This window comes from Mangifera indica, chromosome 7 (genome assembly GCF_011075055.1).
Source record: "Mangifera indica cultivar Alphonso chromosome 7, CATAS_Mindica_2.1, whole genome shotgun sequence".
NCBI classification, from domain to species: domain Eukaryota; kingdom Viridiplantae; phylum Streptophyta; class Magnoliopsida; order Sapindales; family Anacardiaceae; genus Mangifera; species Mangifera indica.
The window spans coordinates 19,395,994-19,414,883 of NC_058143.1; the positions used below are offsets into that span (position 1 = coordinate 19,395,994).

An 18,890-nucleotide genomic window follows, 5' to 3' on the forward strand; every position below is an offset into this window, starting at 1 on the left:
GTCTTGTCAAACCAGATGAGCTTTTGTTTTTGTATGGTGCTTTATCTCTTTTCATTGAATTGCTTTTGCTTACCACTCTTTGATTTGGCCTCAAGACAGATAGCACTGCTATTAGTCATTGATTTAAAACCCATGCAGATCAGTTGGACAGCTGATTCGATCTGAACTTAATCACTAATATGATTAATAGTGTTTAAATCTATTTAAGTTATCACACTAAAATGATCGGGGTTAGATTGAGAAAAAATCATATCAGATTACGATTCAATTATCATATCAATTCAATTAAATCATATCAATTATTTAAATAATTCACATATTCTACTACTTATCAAATTTGTCATAACCCATTCTTACCCAATAACCGAGCTAGGGTTAATCTTTGTAATTGCATGGTAATATTGTAGATAAGGATGGCCTGCCTTCAATTCCTTTTAGTTTAGTTTATGATTAAACTTTTTTATCTTCTACGTGAAAAGAATAAAACATGCTCCATTATAATCATTTACCACATATAAATCTTCGTTCCCCAGTGGGTGGTAATAAAACAATATTATGAGTATGAATATCTGTAAAGGCAAACTTACCTAAGTTGGCTGTATAGTTGAGTGATGGACCAATGAAATGGCAGAATCTTGTTGGCGCATGGTTACGAAAGAAGCTAGCTGTCCTCAAAAACATTAATAATAATAATATGTTTACTTTCATAATTATTTATGAGTCGGCCTAGCTAGCCACTTTAAACGAAGATAAACACAAATTATTAGTCACTAAGTGATATTAATTAAAGTGGGATTAATGTTAATTATTTATCTTGGCCTGTCACATCACTGCTGTAAGTAATTTGAATTTTCTTTATAGTTATTAGGCCAAAGACTATTTCTCACCCAAGGTTTAAAATTTCCACCTACTAAATTTTAAAAAGGCCAAATGACTATTTTCCACCCAAGGTTTGATATTTTCTCAAAAGTCCCCCCTTTAACTATGAAAACACCAAATACCCACCCATGACCGGTTAGATTTAACCAAACCCTAACGCCTGAAAATTTTATCTCTTTTTACCCCCCTAAACTTTAAAAACTAAAATTTCCCCCAGTCTAAGTTTTGAAAAATGACAGTTTCACCCTAGGGTTTGGTTTTGAAATCTCCGACGACCGTTTCGACTCCATTGCCGACGACCTCTCCCTCCCGAAGCAGTCTCTCCTTCCGACGAATGTTTTCCTCCCATTTGGAGGCTCGATTGGCGTCGGCTTTGCCTTGGGAGACGAAAAACTTCGTCGGGGAAGACGAAGTTCTTCGTCTCCCCAGATGAAGCAGACGCCGTCGTCTTCGTCTGGGAAGACGGTCGTCTTCCCTTCTTCCCAGACGAAGACGACGGCGTCGGCTTCGTCTAGGGAGACGAAGAACTTCGTCTGGGGAGACGAAGAACTTCGTCTTCCCCGACGAAGTTTTTCGTCTCCCAAGGCGAAGTCGATGCCGATCGAGCCTCCAAATGGGAGGAAAACATTCGTCGGAAGGAGAGGCTGCTTCGGGAGGGAGAGGCCGTCGGCAATGGAGCCGGAACGGTCGTCGGAGATTTTAAAACCAAACCCTAGGGTAAAATTGCTATTTTTCAAAACTTAGGCTGGGGGAAAATTTTAGTTTTTAAAGTTTAGGGGGGCAAAATAGATTCTATTTTAGTTTATTTTTAATATTATAGCAAAAATGACGATTTTACCCCTACCACTGTTAGGGTTTGGTTAAATCTAACCGACCATGGGTGGGTCTTTGGTGTTTCCATAGTTAAAGGGGGGACTTTTGAGAAAACATCAAATCTTGGGTGGAAAATAGTCGTTTGGCCTTTTAAAAACTCAAATACCTATCCACCCATTAAAATTTATTGTTAAAGTTAGGGATACAATTGTTATTTAACTAAAAATATTAAAACTATCACTTACCCCCCCCCCCCCCCAAGTGTATAAATCTAACATTTCCCCACCCAAGGTTTGAAGAATCGCCATTTCCCTCTTAGGGTTTTATTCTTTCTCTAACGATATTTTTCGACTGACCTTTCATCTATCGACGCTCCCTTTAGCCTCTATGACGAAGACACAGTCACGAAGAGGCCATGAAGGCGACAATTGGAAGCGATATCATCGAAGATCTATTGTGCTTCCTGCAGATCTATCCCACGACAGATCTTAGCCACTTTTGTCATGTTTCTACTCGTTAGAGATTTTTCTAAACGATGTCAAGATCTGTCAAAGTGGAAGCGATGTTGTCAAAGATGACAAACTCTATCGTATGAGGTGACAATTTCAAAATACTAGGAGGAAAATGTGATTTTTCAAACCTTTAAGAGAGAAAATTTTAAATTTATAAACCTAGGGGAAATAAATTATTTTTATTTTTTTAACTAAATAACAATTTTACTCTTATTTATAATACTAAATTTTAACAAATAAGTGGGGATTTAGGTTTTTGATAGTTAATAGGTAAAAAATTGTCCTTTCACTAAATCTCAGGTGGGAAATGGCTCTTTGGCCTAATTATTATATTCTGAGTTACTGGCCCTCCTTTGAAGAAAATCCGTCCTCTTTATGTATACGTCGAGCTACTCACGCATGCATGCAGGCAAGCATAATTGGAGCCATTTCAATTCGTAAAACTAATATTTTTATTATTTAATTACGTAATAATATATTAATATTTATACTCGAGTTTATTTACATTATTAATATATAAAATATTATTTTACAACGAACGGATGTGTTAAGAAAAATTAGATAATGACAAGGGTATAAGGGTAAAAACACTCATACAACCTTCATGGGCCCCAATTGATTATGCCATCGAAGAAGAGTGTGCGGTTGAATGGGCCTATGTTTGGGCCCATTTGAGATAGATATGACCAGTCACAATGTTAAGACTTGTTTGGCAACGAGTTTTAATCCACCATCAATGCTGCAACTTCCTTTTATTATTCTTCTTAAAGATGATGTTCAAAATCTTCTTCTTCTTCTTCTTCTTTTTTTTTTTTTTTTTATTTTATGGTCGCAAAGTCCTTGAAAAATGATGGAGACATGCAAAGAATTTTGGTAAAATTCTTGCGTTAGAACTAAAAAGGAACATAAGATGGGGATCTGGGAACAAACTTTAAAGTCATGTAGATATATATATATATATATAAAAGAATTATGCTATAGTTTCAGCTCCATTATATTATCTGTACAAAGGAAAAGAAACCCTAAGACTAAAAAGAGACTTTTATATTATAACCCGGGTTATATCCAAATCGAATTGGTTTGATCTCAGTTTAGTTTTTAGTTTAAACAAGTTGAATTCAAATTAAAATACCCATAATTCAAGTTTAAGTAAAGTTGATTCGAATTTAATAGGTTTTCATATAAGTCACCAATAGATTTATTTTTTCTAATGATTTTTATTTTTTTTAAACAAATTTTCTTTTTCTTTGGATGATTTTTTTTTTCGTTTCAAGTGACCTTTCTTCTTTTTCAATATTTTTCAAAAGTAAACTAGTACATTATGCGAGGATCATTTCAAAAGTAAACTAGTGTGGTTAGTATCGGAATATATGTGTATATATTATTTTTTTGGTGTTAGGTTAGGTTTGTGGAATATATTCTATGCGAAGATTTTCTAGGTGACAGGGGTGAGTTTTGGAGCACTCAAACTTTGTTTAAATTTGTGATGTTAATATTTTATTCTCGAAATTATATTAGATTTCAATATTGTTGGTCGATTCTTTTCTTTTGTCTATTTCAATATAAATAGAAAAAGAAAGTGAAAGATCATGGCAACGCTTTGTATCCCTCACAACTTTTTTTCAACATAAATATGATTATGGATGTATTTCAAAATATCTTGTTCAAATTTTTTTAGTATTTAATTAAATAATATTATTATATAATTAAATATTATTTTATCTATAATTTAAAATTATTCAATTATATAATGATACTAATTTAAGTTCTCAAAATTGGGAATACATAAATATATTTATTTTAAATTTTATATTGAAATTTATTTATGTATATATATATATATATATAAATAAATCCATTATCCCTGTAAACAATCCTAAAAATATTGAACCAAAAATATGACCTGGAAAGGACTGAAAATTTAACATTCAATAAAGAAAACAAAAACAATGATTATTTGATGTTATAGCTTCCTTTCATTATTATTGTACACTCTCGTTGGGCAGCCAAAATATCTTTCTAGAGCAACACTAGTGTCATATATCCGGATTTGTCACGAGCTTTTAGAGGTTGAAACCTAGCTCGAATTAATTGAGCAAAATATTGCGACAAGCCAAAATATCTTTCTAAAGCAAAATATCGTTCTTGTTATATCGATTATAAATAATCGTTGTCCCCTTTATCACAATAATAATTATTTTTTCATCTTCTTTCGATCTCTCACTCTTTTTTTATCGTTTTAGTTTAAATATTATTGTTAAATATTATTATTATAATAATATTATGATAAATAATTAAAAATGTATAAACATATTCCCATCCCACCTATCCCTGTCATATACTTATTTTATGAAATATATTATTTATACCCTTCTTCTTCGCCTTGTCTCAGCTTTTCAAATTGTTTTTGTTTTTATCTCTATTTATGTTAAAGAATTTTCATACAACATGGGTCTGGTTGGACTTATAGGTCAAGTTGTTGTGCTTGATATAATGCAAATTCATATCATCTTCTTTCTCTCTCACAAGCAATCACGAATCTATTAGGCCTACAAAAGCCCAATAAACAAGCCATTCCACTTGCAAGAGCCGAATCAAAGATAAAGATTGGGCTTGGTATAAATGGGCTGGAGGAGGAGCCCAGAGAGAATAGAAGTGGTTATAGGAGATAGAAACCCAAAGACAGACTCAAAGACAAAGAAGAAATAGATTACAAGTGAGATCCTCCACAAGTATCCAGAATAGCTCCCGCAAAACCTACTGGATAGTTAAGGAAGAGAGTCGTCCCACACGATACATTTAGAGTTGCTTTAGCCATTTGATTTGCAGCCCCACCATCTTCAGGGTGGATGTTGCAGCCTTATTATCATATGAGATGACAACATGTGATTAGATATTATAATTGTTTATTTATTTTCACACTTTAAATTAATTAATCACATTTTAAAAGTGAAATCCTGAGTTCAAACCTATATCATGTTTATAAAATCTTGACTTACTTGATACAATAATTATAAATCTAGTCATTATACATTAGGTTTATCTGTCAAATAAATATAAACAGATTTCCGATTTTATAAAAAAAATTACTTAATCATATATTATAATATCAATCCATCATCAAAATCAACTAATCACAAACTCTCAATTACAATATGTCCGCTATATTTAATAATTTTAAAACACAAACAATCATCCACTATCTGAAAGATGAATTAAGATGGAGAATTGAGATGTGGGTAAAAATTGTAACAATATATATCTAGTAATAAAATTATAAATAAAAGGAAAAATCTAAACCATCTTCTATCAATGATCTTTTGTCAGTTCTAGTGTTGGGTTCAATCAAAACCAAACTCAAACAAAATTTAACTCAGTTAACTCAAATCCAGAAAAATAAATCTAAAATCGATGAATTATAGTTAAAAAACAATTTAGATTTGTTTCAAATTCGAATGTTTAAATAAACTTAAATTTAATGGTTTTATGAAATACATCTCATTTTTAACTTGAACTCAGACTTATTTGACAGGAGGTTGAGCAACAACTTGATTGCGTAAACTTTTTAAGTCTGTGTGATTTATGAAGTAAGCATAAATTTACTGGCTGGTTGTACTAAATGTGCAATGGCTGAACCACAAACTTATCTCGCCTCTTTGTTTCTGTATAGCCGACCATCAGCATGGTCCTATAAACTTTTTACGTCTTTTCAGATTGCTCAATGAACAGAAGGTACATCGTCCACTGAAATTAAATATGGACTTTCTGATTAACCAATTAGCTGTGAAGATCATCATCCCAGAAAAGTCTGATGCTGCTTTGAAAATGAATAATGAAGCTTTATCTAAATATCAGACGATTTTAAAGGTTGGCAGTCAGTCAGTTGAAGATAAGGCATCTATGATCCATCTCACAGAACCTATCGACCCCCATTCTTTTGTGAGGAGGAAATTGATTAAGCAGTGAGAGATTCCAAGTGGGCTTACGTATGTGTTTGTTTCTATGGTGCAATAATTGATCTTCTGTAGATATGAACAATGCGCTTCTTGGAAGTTTTCAGCCATTGTACTGTTTCCTGAAAGAACTGAAAAGATTGGCTCTGATTGAAACTAAGCTAATTAACAGGAAAAGTTGAAAAAACGAACGTTTGTCAATCTATAGGGACAATTATTCTTTCCAATTCCTTGTTCAGAGTATAAGATTGATGGATATGACTTCCATTGTTGAGGGAGATAACTGCATTATACTGTATTTTTCTTCACAAACATAGAACAAACCATTCAAAAACCCTAGTCCTTACCAGTTCCATAACAGAGAACAAACTATTGAAGTAGGTCGACACAATAACTAAGAGAGATTGTGTCAAAGCTGTTAAGAGATTGAGATTGTGGTCTTTGACCTAATTCCCATATAGAGTGGCAAGGGAATAAGCTTCTGATTTCGAATTAATCCACAATTTAAGCAAATTTGTGTAAATCATAATGGGAAAAAACTTGGATTGTAAAGAGTTATAATTTCAGAAATTTGAGGCATTTAAATTGAAGCCTTTTGTTCGGTAGCTGCATGAGTTCATGTTAAAGTTTAAAGGTCATTTTCAAGAGTCATGCACACTATGTCATGAACATGCAATAATAAAATTTGGATACAGAATCTGGTGGTCCATTTGTTACCCGTAGGGAAACAGCATCACGTTATCACTGCGATTTGACAAATGATAATTTGAATACTTGGCTGCGCTCGAGCGAGTTTAGATTGGCAACTTCTGTATGTGAGCATGCTTCTGGTTGTTTTAACAGTAACTGCCTATCTGGAATCCTGTTCATATGGATCTACTACGTAATCTTGTCATCTTTTGTACCTGAATGAAAAATGTTTGATTTTACGTGGACATTTTTATTAACTATTAGCTAGCCAAGAAAAAAGAAGACGAAGAAAGAAAGTTACCATTGAGATTTGATTTAACGTCTCGTGAAGTGATATCAAAGATTAAACATTTTGTTTTAATTGGAACATCAGTCGTACGTAGAGCTTGAGACTTGGGGACGAAGACCAACTGGTGTGTTTTTTCATTTTTATTGAAATTGAATTCACTTTCTACAACAAAAATCGGTTGAGTTTGGTGGGTTCGTAGAGTTGATGTTTTCATTCGGATATTTAATAAAATGACGGTAGAAATTAGATTACGCGCCATAGCTGACATTCGTGTTTGAGTTGGAAAAGTATTTCCAAGATCCTATGAACGTGAGGTTTATTTGAACATGGTTTTGTTTGAATGAAGGAAACTTCGGCTAAGAGATATCATGTGTAAAGGGGTGGTTCCTATTCAAGCTGGTTCGGCTCAAATGATTCGATTTTGAGTTAGAACTCTAATTCAATAATTCGTTTTGCGATTAACTTGTTTGTTTATTTGAAACTATTCATCATTTCAACGATTTTTTTTGGTAATCGAAGATTTCACCTGTATTTGTTAGATAGATAAATTTAGGACATAATGATCGAATTCACAACCATTACATCAAATAAATTAAGGTTTCCCAAGCATAATAAAGACTCAAATCCAAACCTTCATCTTGAGGGGTCGTTTGGTTATGAGTTTTAAATATTACCTTGGTAATATATCTTTTATTTCCTTGTTTGGTTTATCAGTAATAAAATATTACAGTAATCTTCTATTACCTATGTTGACGTGACATGTAATATAAGTGGTAATCTGATTACCACCTTCACCTTAGGTATTTAAAGATTACCAAGGTAATCTTGATTTTATTATAATTATATTAGTATTTATTAATTTTTTGAAACAAAAATAAATTTATTTTTAATTAATATGACAAATAATATGAAAAATATTTAAAAATAATTATATTCAAGGGTATTTAAGTAAAATAAGTTACTAGTAATCTGTTATTACCTTTAACCAAACACAATAATTATTTATACCTATCAAATTTTATCAAACATAGTAATCATTTATACCCAGTAATCTTGTAAGTAATCTATCTTTAAGGTAATCTTTCTATTTTAGTAATAAAATATTACCCAAACCAAACACCCCCTGAAAGTTTTAATACTTTATTACTTTTGCTAACCTTTGGGATCATCATTTTAACAAAATTGTTTCATCTTTCAACAACATTGTTTACTCTAATAGTGTCTCTATGATGATATTGTACACCATTTCAAACGAATTCAAATTAGACACAATTAGACTTCAATAAAAGCTTGCATTGACCCAAACTCAAGTCAATTTGAATAGAATATACCCTTACATGTATAAGTTCAATGAAAGCATGTGCAGAGCACATGTATGTATGAAGTTGTGAACACATGCATATGCACTCACAATGCACCTTTATCAAAACATGTGAAAAATGTTTATGCTAGGTTACGATATCATCAATTCGTATACCTTAAGGCTGCTTACATCGATTAAGCTATACAAGGAAAGAGTGTTCAATTTTACACATGAACCCAAGTCACTACAATTATAAATTATATTGCAACAACACTTACTTTAACATTGAAAAAAAAAGGAAAACATTTTTCTTTTTTCTCAATCCAACTTAAGGTGATGGCAAAGGCTTCTTGAAAATACAAATTACAATGTTATATGTATCTAGTTTTACGTATCTAATTAGTTATTGAGATGTTTCTTTATTAGTGATTGGATAATTTAAAATCATTTAATCATATGATGACATATCATCTGAAAAACCAACAAAACCTTCTTCACATTTGACTGTTGGGTCTGCATGTGCTGAAAAGTTACTTTTGCCTACCAAGTCTGCGGCCTTAATCGACTCTTTTTCCCAATCTGTGTTGAACACCACAGTTAAGACTGAAATTAGGCATGCAATTTGAGCCCCGAGAAGGCCATAACACAGACCCACAAAGCCTAATTTCCAAACAAACGCCAATACTATCGCCAATGGTGCACCCACCAAGTAAAACGAGTAAAAGTTTATCGTTGCTCCAATTCCAGCCCTGGCACTGCCTCTAAGAATCCCACAGCTTGTGGTTTGTGGGCAATTCGCTAGCTCACACAATCCAATAATGGGCAGTACAGTCTTAGTTAGCTCAAGAACTTCGCTATCTTTAGTGAAAACTTTTCCCCATGCTTCTCTCCCTAGAGTTGTCCCTAACAAACCGAATATTGACACAAATAAGGCTAATCCTATGGCTACCACGGCGGCCAAATTGGCTTTTTTTGGCCTTCCTGCTCCAAGTTCGTTCCCCACTCGGCTTGACACAGAAGCACTAAGAGCCACTGGCAATGTGTACATTAGAGAGGTTGTTTGTATCACTAGAGCTGATGTTGCAAGAGCAACACGAGGATTGATTAAATACCCGGCTAAAATCGTCATGAATTCATACCACCACCACTCTAAACAAACAGCTACACAGCTCGGTATGGCGAGCTGAAGAAGAACTCTCCATTCATCCCCTAATGAAGAAAAACTTGTTGCAGAAAGTGGCAACGATTGATCAGTTGTTAATGGTGTGCATAAGGGCATTTCCACGAGGGTGCGAGTGTAGTACATGTAACAAACAAGGAAGAAAAGGGTGATGAAATTGGTGGTGAAGTTGGAAATTGCGATTCCAGGCACACCAAGACCAAGATTGAAGGCCAAAAAAACAGTGACAGGGAGGTGAAAAACAACTGAGAGTAAGGTGCACCACATTAATGGCCATGTTGTCCCTTTACTACGCAAATAAATACGTAAAGGATGAAGAAGGCTGTTGGCGATAAGGTCTGGGATGGCATAGCGACAATAAATGCTAGCAACTGTTGTTATATCGGGGTCCTGATGGAGGAGAAGCATGAGAGGCTCAAGGTTGAGCCATAAAAACCCAATAGCTACTGAAGCAAGAAGTAGCAGAAAAACTGTTCTCTTTAGAGTGAGAGATACTAAAGTCAGATTTTTTGACCCAAAACCTTGACCACAAAGGGGCTCCATCCCCATGGCCAAGCCTGATAAAACCGAATAGCCGGTGATGTTTGTAAAGCCGATGGCTAAAGCCCCGCCTGCAAGTTCAAGGCTTCCGAGTCTTCCCACGCACACAACCAAAAACATATTTTTGAGATATCCCACCAAGCTCATAGCCGCTAATGGCAAACCAATGCCTGATATTGTCTTCAGCTCCTCCACCACCTACAATAAACAAATAATTAAACAATCACTAAAATAAACAAAGAAAGATCATGCATACATGCTCTATATGGGTTTTTAAGATGAACTGTATTTATATACCTCCGGCATTGCCGGATACTTCTGCGATTTCTCTGCTGCAAACATCTTCATTTCTTGTTGCTACAAGTGTGTACTCTTGAAGTAAATTGAGTGCAGATATATATTATGTACGGTATTGTAGACAAATAGATAACAAAGTTATGGATGGAAAAGCCGCACTAGAACCTTATTTTAACCGTGTGATAATTCTTAAACAGAAGTTTGCCGAACCCTACTGTTCCAATCATATTTGTCATCTTTCCCAGGTTTGCTCAAACATACCCACTTTCCTCTTCTCCACATATCGGGCCGTATATTGCCCCGATTTGTCTCTCCGCGTGAGTCTCCATCTTTTTATTTCAATATGTTCATCATTTAACTCGATTCTATTACCATTTTTTTATCCAAGTATTAATATGTGGGCAAAAGCTTTTCTTTGGTATATTAATGTTATGCCATTAATATCTACTGACAGAGTACGCAAGCGATTAATCAGCAAGGATGATAGATAGGGTTGGATTACGAGTCAGTAATTTTTGACTCAGTTTGTTGATCCAAACTCAAATTAAAATAATTTCATATTTTCGAACTCAAATTTGGTTCACGATTGATAGATATCTATGTTAGAGTTCATCGTATAGATGATTTTTCTATTTATCTTGTGATTCTTCTACTTCTTCTAAGGGGTGGATAAAAACCGAATTAATTTTAAATATTTTATGACTTAAGTTTAGCTTGATTGAAAAGTAAGATAACTCAAGTTCGTTGAGCCAAGGTTATAAATAGCTTGAGTTTAGTTTGTTCCCTAGGTTCGAATTATGTTTAATGTTCAACTCTAATTCATAACTTGAGTTTGTCGTTCATTAATAAAATAACGTTATTTTAATAATTGTTTGATATGATTTGACTCGAATCATAAATCAAACTTAAACTAAATTAAATTATCCATCTAACTTATTAATTTGATTGAGCTAAAAAATAAATTGACCCTCTCAATTCAAACTTGATTCTAATTTAATCTAAACAAATTTAAATTTAATTGAACAAATTATTTAATCCAATATTCTTAAGCATCACTATTCACCTATTCCAATGTTACCATTCACTTATAGCAACCAACCTCGAACTTTAACTGGATATTTTGTTTAAATTCAATTTATTTTAATTCGATTTGGATTTATTTATAATTATAAATAATGTGCGAACATTCTCAAGAGATTTTGAAAATATCATTCCGTTTACTGTTGGAATGAGGTCATGTTTTCAATGACATTATTAATGACTATATAGGGCCAATGAAATGAACAATCGAAGAGACTGATTGCATTTGTAGCTCTATCGATCAGTGTCCACGTCATAAGCAGAGTTAAACTTTAGTTTGTATTAGAAGCAAATTAAAGGCCTTTTGATTCTTTATTAAAATGTAAAAAATTTCACATGCTTTCGCACGTATGTATCGATGGTTCCAAAACAATAGGACCTAAATTCTTCTGTGTCTTCGATTGTAGCACGCACCTTGTCTATTAAAGCTACTACAGCCAACTTGCTTTCCATTTTTAGTTTTCTTATTTCTTTTCTAAACTTCTTTTTTTATCCTACTTTTGAATTATTACGTTTCTAATCTATTACCCTTTCATCCAATCACTCGGAGCTCAGTTTTGAGTATTTAACTAATTATTTAAATAATTTATAATTATATGATTAAATATTTTTAAATTAAAAATAATTATTTTAAAATTAAATATACGTAACGTTACTCAAACAAAATTTAAACCATTTATGAAGTTTATAATGTGCCCTGAAAATGACCATCCCTCAGGGTAGAGATGTCAATGGGCCGGGTCGGCTCTAACTCGACTCATTGAGTTAATGGGTCAGGCTTAAGGCCTAAATAGTAATGTGCTTTCGGATCGGGTTGACCCATTGAAATATAAAGGCCCAAGGCTTGACCCATTAAATAATGGGCTTTAATTGGGCCGGGCCGGCCCAATTAATCAATAGTTTTAAAAAATTTTTAATCGGACATTAAACATGGGATATGCATATTTTATTAAAATAATTTTTACCTTGTGAATGTGGGCCTGTAATAGGCTATATAAACTTGAAAAGATGGCCTATGTAACACTTTATAAGAAATTAGAATCAGATTTTAGGGTTTTCTTCTCTCGCTTGAAGTCTTGAAGGATCCCCAGGAAGGGAAACAACTGTCGTTAATGAATTTATTTGACATTGGATCTATTTGTAATATTTTGAAATAATAAAATTAAAATAAAATGAGATTAAAAATATAATAAAATAATTGAGATTGAGAATTTGAGAGATTGAAAGTTTGAGAAATTTATAATTGTAATTGAAAGTGAAAATGAAAAATTTAGTAGGTTTTTATTGGGAAAAAATAAAAAAAAAATTTAAAAAAATTAAGCAGATGCTGGGGGAAGCAGATCTGCTTCTCCTTCCGCTCCTCTTCTGCCTTCTGCCGCAAGGCAGATTCTGCTTCTGCGTCTTCTGCTGCCTTGCGGCAGAAGTAAGGAGAAAAAATAAAAATTTTTATTTTTTTAAAAACAGTATTGGATCAGCCCATGAGTGTAATATAAAGGCCCAATACCCAATCTCATAGGCTCATAGACTTGGCCCAGCACTTTATAGTATCAGACCGAGCTTTATCATACTTGGATATTTTTTCATGTTTCGGATTGAGTCTATATTCGATTCGACCCAATTGACATGTCTACCTCAGGGACACCTTGGTTGGAATTCATTCCAATCTCTATCCGCTGTCAAAACCAGCTGCGTAAGATGAAGATGATGATCCATAAAACACTAGAATAAAATTTTTGATGACCATTGTTGACCAATCAGTTCCACGTGTCATTCAAGCCTAATCTGGCTGATTAGTTATCCTTTTGATAATTATCAGCACTAATATCAAAATTAATTGCTAATGGTTAATCAGGCAGCCTAACTTCAAATATTAATGCGCCTATAATTACAACAATTATACACACAAAGCATCATTAAGATTATCGTCAGATTCAGCCACGTGTATTATTAAGTGACTCTCTATATTGTAAACGGTAGTAAGGTTCGCCGTTTCCATCCTCGTGCGTGAGTGATGATCGGTAGAAGGATTTGGCAGAAGCGGCCTTGGAGCCGGAACTGGAGCTCCGGCCGGACATTGCTGTGTCCGTACACCTATCATGAGTCAATTACGTCTTCTTTGCCGGGGCTGAAGGCTCCAGTGCTAGGTTTTCTCTCTGGTCATGCTTCACTATTGTTTGGCTCGGCTAATAATAATCTTAAGGACGTGAGTTTCCTAATTCTGTTACAAGTGATTTAATCTAACTCTCTTTGTTTGTAGTTACTGTTCGATAAAATTTCTTCTTGTTTCCGGTGTTTAATTTTGTAGCTGTATAGTGAGAAGTAAATTCTGCATTTTCTGTCAGAGATATTCTGTTATGCGATCTTATAAGATGTAAAGAGACATACGAGAGAGAGTTTAACATGCTATGATTCAGCGGAATTGGGCCATTCATACAGTGAAGTTAAATGATTAAGTGAATCTCCTTTTGGTTTACACACGAACTAACATAAAACAGGCATATGAGAGTGCTCTGTTTTCATTCATTCCAGTCATTATTCTGTTAGTGTGTTTTTAACCCATGCTTCAGTTGATAGGCTACTGTTCTATGTTGTTATGATTGCCTGTTATGAATATTATTGTGTGGATTTGGGAGACACTCATGAACGCCGATTTAAGTAAGCATGTTGATGTGCCTGATGTTTAAGGCAACATATTGTTGAACTTTCATTGAAGCACAATATTTTTATGGAAATGTGTTAAGATTCATTGTGTAATTCTCTTCTCTTTTCTTCTATATTATAGTTCAGCATCCCCTGTGCAGTGAATAGATGTAGCTACTCAAGTCATGCTTTGGCAGATGTTCCGGTAGGTGGAGTAGTTGATGTACCATTGGCACAAACAGGTGAAGGTATTGCTGAGTGTGAACTCCTCAAATGGTTTGTTAAAGAGGTGGGTGAGAGACACTAGTTGTTGCATTCACGTATTCCTTGATCTATACATTTCTTAGTATTCTGTTGAATTTCCGAATTGCTGCTTTTTAGTCCAAATTGTGGATGATTTATCTTCCCCGTCCTAGACTCCAAAGTTCTTGTCTTTTTTTTTGTTTGGCTAAATTAGTGCGTCACATGTACATTTTTTTTGTTTGGTATTGTTTGTGAAGCTTTGTTAGTGATTTTTCTGTCTGTCTTACTGGATAAGATGCAACTGGAATATGTATCTATGAAGTAAAAGTATCTTCAGAAATGTGTTTAATTGTTTAATTGTTAGAATGTTGCATTGATTTTGGCATGTAGGGTTTTGAATATAGTTACTGGCAATTCATGGCTTCTTTGTCCTTCAACAAATGAAATCTTGTACAGTTGCACATTACAACTACTTGGAAAGACTATCTATTTATATGTCTGCACGTTTATTCAGTGATGTGTTCAGTAGGTCCATATAAAGAAATTCTGATAGAATTACTGTGGCAGGGGGATCAAGTTGATGAGTTTCAACCACTTTGTGAAGTTCAGAGTGACAAAGCAACTATTGAAATAACAAGTCGTTACAAAGGAAAAGTTGCTAAAATTCTCCATGTTTCTGGAAACATTGTGAAGGTTTATTTTATTTACTTTTTTTTTGGGATGTGGAGTATTAATTGTTACATTTGGGTAGTGAGTAATCTGTTATTGGAAATTATTTCGTGCTTTACTGATATAGCTCTTATGTATGTGCTTAATGATTCACATAGCTGGTGTGTCGTATTAGGGGCAATGAAAGAGGGAACTGATGACCTTTTATTGAGAATTGTGTTTTCAGAGACAAGTATAGACCATGGCATCAAAAGAAAAACTGTTTCAAATACATTAGGAAGATTATCTTGAACCATTAATTTTTTCTTCAGTATTCTTGAATAATGGATTTGATTGTCCATTTCCATTAAATATTGCATAGCAGAAGGTTTCATATACATATATTCAGGTGCAGAAAGGACAAAAGAATAGATAAGTGCTTTTAGCACTTAAAAATAAGTTGTAAAAGAAACAAAACAAATATGCATTTTTACTTTTTGTTATCGGTTTAAAATTTTTGTTTCGAGTAATGAATTCTAAATCAGAACATTATCCTTGGACTCCTTTTGACAGTTTCAAAATGTATACCATAGTTCTAAGATTTTATAAACTTGAAAATCCAGGTTGGTGAAACTCTACTAAAGATGGTTGTTGAGGAATGTCTTGTGTCAGCACCTAGTTCAGATGTTTTGGAAAGTGCAAAACCACCAGGTTCCAAGGACATGAGCTTACCCAATTCTAAGCAGAATGAAAATGCAATGGGTGGAATTCTATGCACTCCTGCTGTAAGGCACCTTGCAAAGCAATATGGTATAAATTTAAATGATGTCCGTGGAAGTGGTAAAGACTGGAGGATATTGAAAGAAGATGTGGTTAAATATTCTGCTCAGAAAGGAATTGTTGAAGCTTCATCTGCCAGTGATAGTTCTGACTCAGAAGAAGGAAATGACTCATCTGCATTTGCAGAAGTTATTTTAGATGATAAGACAGTCCCCTTGAGGTAACGTTAGATATTCACATGATGGAGTAACCTATTTACTTTCGAAATAGGGGTAGAGGGTGGCATCCATAGGCCTGCGATATCTTAGCTACACATTTTCTTTTGTTTGATCAATCTAAAAGTTATTTTCTTTTGTTTGATCAATCTAAAAGTTATTTACGCCATAGCTTTATACATAGTTAAATTTCAATAATTGTAAATTGCATTCCCTTTTAGGTTCATTATTTTTGTTAAGTACTTGGCTGATTAACTTTGTAGATTGTTTTTTTAGTATCCTAATCTTAGTTAATTAAATTTATTCTTTCAGGGGATACCAGAGAACAATGGTCAAAACCATGTCCATGGCTGCTAAAGTCCCACATTTTCATTATGTCGAAGAGATAAATTGTGATGCGCTTGTGGATCTTAAAACATCTTTTCAAAATAATAATTCTGATCCAAATGTTAAGTACACATTCCTTCCTTTATTGCTAAAGTCACTTTCAATGGCTTTGAGCAAATATCCCTTCATGAATAGTTGCTTCAATGAGGAGTCACTTGAGGTCATCCTTAGAGGTTGGTAATTACTTCTGCTAGTTGAAAAAACTCAATGCCATTTAGAAACTCATCTTGACTTCCCATAGAAAACCATTTAAGGTCAACTAATTCCATGGGATGCACAAGCAAACTTATCCAGAGATTACTGGTTTTAGTTTCCTTCTACAGCCTATTAATGCTATTTATATACACAATTTATAGTATCGTCATTGGTCATTGTAGGTTCCCACAATATCGGAGTTGCCATGGCTACTCCAAATGGTCTAGTTGTACCAAACATAAAGAATGTGCAGTCCCTTTCCATTGCAGAGGTTAGTTTTGTGTAACTTCTCATCTTCACAATAATTGAGCTGCAATATTGATATTCTTGCATTGCTTCTCTGTTTATCGGGAACATTTAGTGAATAATGACAATTGCAGAACTTCATACTGTAATTAAACATATTTTCTGTGTCCTTTTGTTCTCCTCTATTTTTCCATTTGATTATAGATCAGAATAACAGAGTACCTTCCCTTATTTATTCACATAATTCATTTGCCTATGTATCAGTGTTTGACTGTCCTTCAGTGTGCACTATCATGTACTTTTCATTGAAAACTTACTCTCTCTGATTAGATAACGAAGGAGCTGTCACGCTTGCAACAATCATCAAGGGACAACAAGCTTAGTCCTGGAGACATATCTGGTGGAACAATAACTCTAAGCAACATTGGAGCAATTGGTGGAAAGTTTGGATCTCCTCTTGTCAACTTGCCTGAAGTTGCAATCATTGCACTTGGCCGAATACAGAGAGTTCCACACTTTGCGGACGATGGAATTGTGTACCCCACATCAATAATGACGGTAAGCTATGGACAACGGTTTCCTATAATTTGATATTATTTAATAAATGCTGACCACAAAGGGGTAAAATAGGGGTGAGTGTTCCCAATACGCTATTGAAAAAATGAAAACCGGTAATGAAATCAGAAATCTTTCATGCTCGGTTTCTACCTGAACTGATTTAGTATTTATCAGCAGGTTACAGCTTTCATCTGACACGGGTGTGATGGGGGTTTGTTTTTCAGGTTAATATTGGTGCAGACCATAGAGTTCTGGATGGAGCAACTGTTGCAAGATTTTGTAACGAGTGGAAACAGTTTATTGAAAACCCAGAGTTGCTGATGTTGCATATGAGATGACTGGTTTTCACTTGCATCAAGATGATGTGTCTTCAACACTAGTCAGCATTTCCCTGTATATACAAACAAAACAAAAAGTTCGTATGGCAAGAAAACCTGAAATGTAATGCCGTGCCAACAAAATATTTAAAACATTATGGCTACTTCTGAAAATGGATTCTTAATTTGAACCTGTCAAATAGATTCTACGGGAGTGCCATCTGAACTAAATGTATTCTGATTCATATCATTAGTGGACTCCATCCAACCATTCAAAACTTAGATTGATGTTTGGCTCAAATGAGTTGAGCTTAAATAAGGCAGCCCCAAGTTAAGAATGAGTCGAGCCAGTATGTCTCACAATGACTCTTTCTGTTGAAGACTCAAATAAAGAAGAGTCTCACATCTAATAAACTTAAGTAAAATGAGTGGTATATAAGTGTTGTGGATTGGACCTTAACATAAGCCAATTGGTTTTATGTAACATGGGTTTCAATCTTCACACTTGTAAGCCCAATATATATTTCCGATATGGTATCAGAGCACGAGTCAAACGGCGGGTTTAACAACCTAAGTGTTCCTGGATACAAGTGTCAACGCACCCAGCTAAAAATCGGCTGAGCCGAGAGACAGGTTTAACAGCCTAGGTGCTTGCACTTAAGCGGGGTTGTTGAGGACTCAAATAAAAAAGAGTCTCACATCTAATAAACTTAAGTAAAATGAGTGGTATATAAGTGTTGTGGATTGAACCTTAACATAAGCCAATTGGTTTTATGTAACATGGGTTTCAATCTTCACACTTGTAAGCCCAATTTATATTTCCGGCATGGTATCAGAGCGCGAGCCAAACGACGGGTTTAACAACCTAAGTGTTCCTGGATACAAGTGACAACGCACCCAGCCAAGAATCGGCTGAGCCGAAAGGCAGGCTTAACAGCTTAGGTGCTTGCACTTAAGCGGGGGTGTTGAGGACTCAAATAAAGAAGAGTCTCACATCTAATAAACTTAAGTAAAATGAGTGGTATATAAGTGTTGTGGATTGGACCTTAACATAAGTCAATTGGTTTTATGTAACATGAGTTTCAATCTTCACACTTGTAAGCCCAATTTATATTTCCGACACTT

At 34.2% G+C, this 18,890-nt stretch overlaps 2 protein-coding genes across 2 annotated transcripts; one reads left to right on the forward strand and one right to left on the reverse strand.

The window, feature by feature from the left end:
• Nucleotides 1-8,865: 8,865 nt before the first annotated feature.
• Nucleotides 8,866-10,529, reverse strand: LOC123221736 (protein DETOXIFICATION 55-like). Its single transcript, XM_044644637.1, has 2 exons — nucleotides 10,457-10,529; nucleotides 8,866-10,357 (listed from the first exon to the last, which is right to left on the reverse strand). Exons 1-2 carry the CDS (start codon nucleotides 10,505-10,507, stop codon nucleotides 8,888-8,890), a joined length of 1,521 nt encoding a protein of 506 aa, XP_044500572.1. The 5' UTR covers nucleotides 10,508-10,529; the 3' UTR covers nucleotides 8,866-8,887.
• A 2,865-nt stretch (nucleotides 10,530-13,394) lies between these two features.
• LOC123220192 (lipoamide acyltransferase component of branched-chain alpha-keto acid dehydrogenase complex, mitochondrial-like) lies at nucleotides 13,395-18,047 on the forward strand. The gene is made up of 8 exons (XM_044642244.1): nucleotides 13,395-13,739; nucleotides 14,319-14,465; nucleotides 14,987-15,112; nucleotides 15,691-16,067; nucleotides 16,375-16,622; nucleotides 16,827-16,915; nucleotides 17,221-17,448; nucleotides 17,673-18,047. The coding sequence occupies exons 1-8, from the start codon at nucleotides 13,548-13,550 to the stop codon at nucleotides 17,784-17,786; spliced, it is 1,521 nt and encodes a 506-aa protein (XP_044498179.1). The 5' UTR covers nucleotides 13,395-13,547; the 3' UTR covers nucleotides 17,787-18,047.
• Nucleotides 18,048-18,890: the final 843 nt, after the last annotated feature.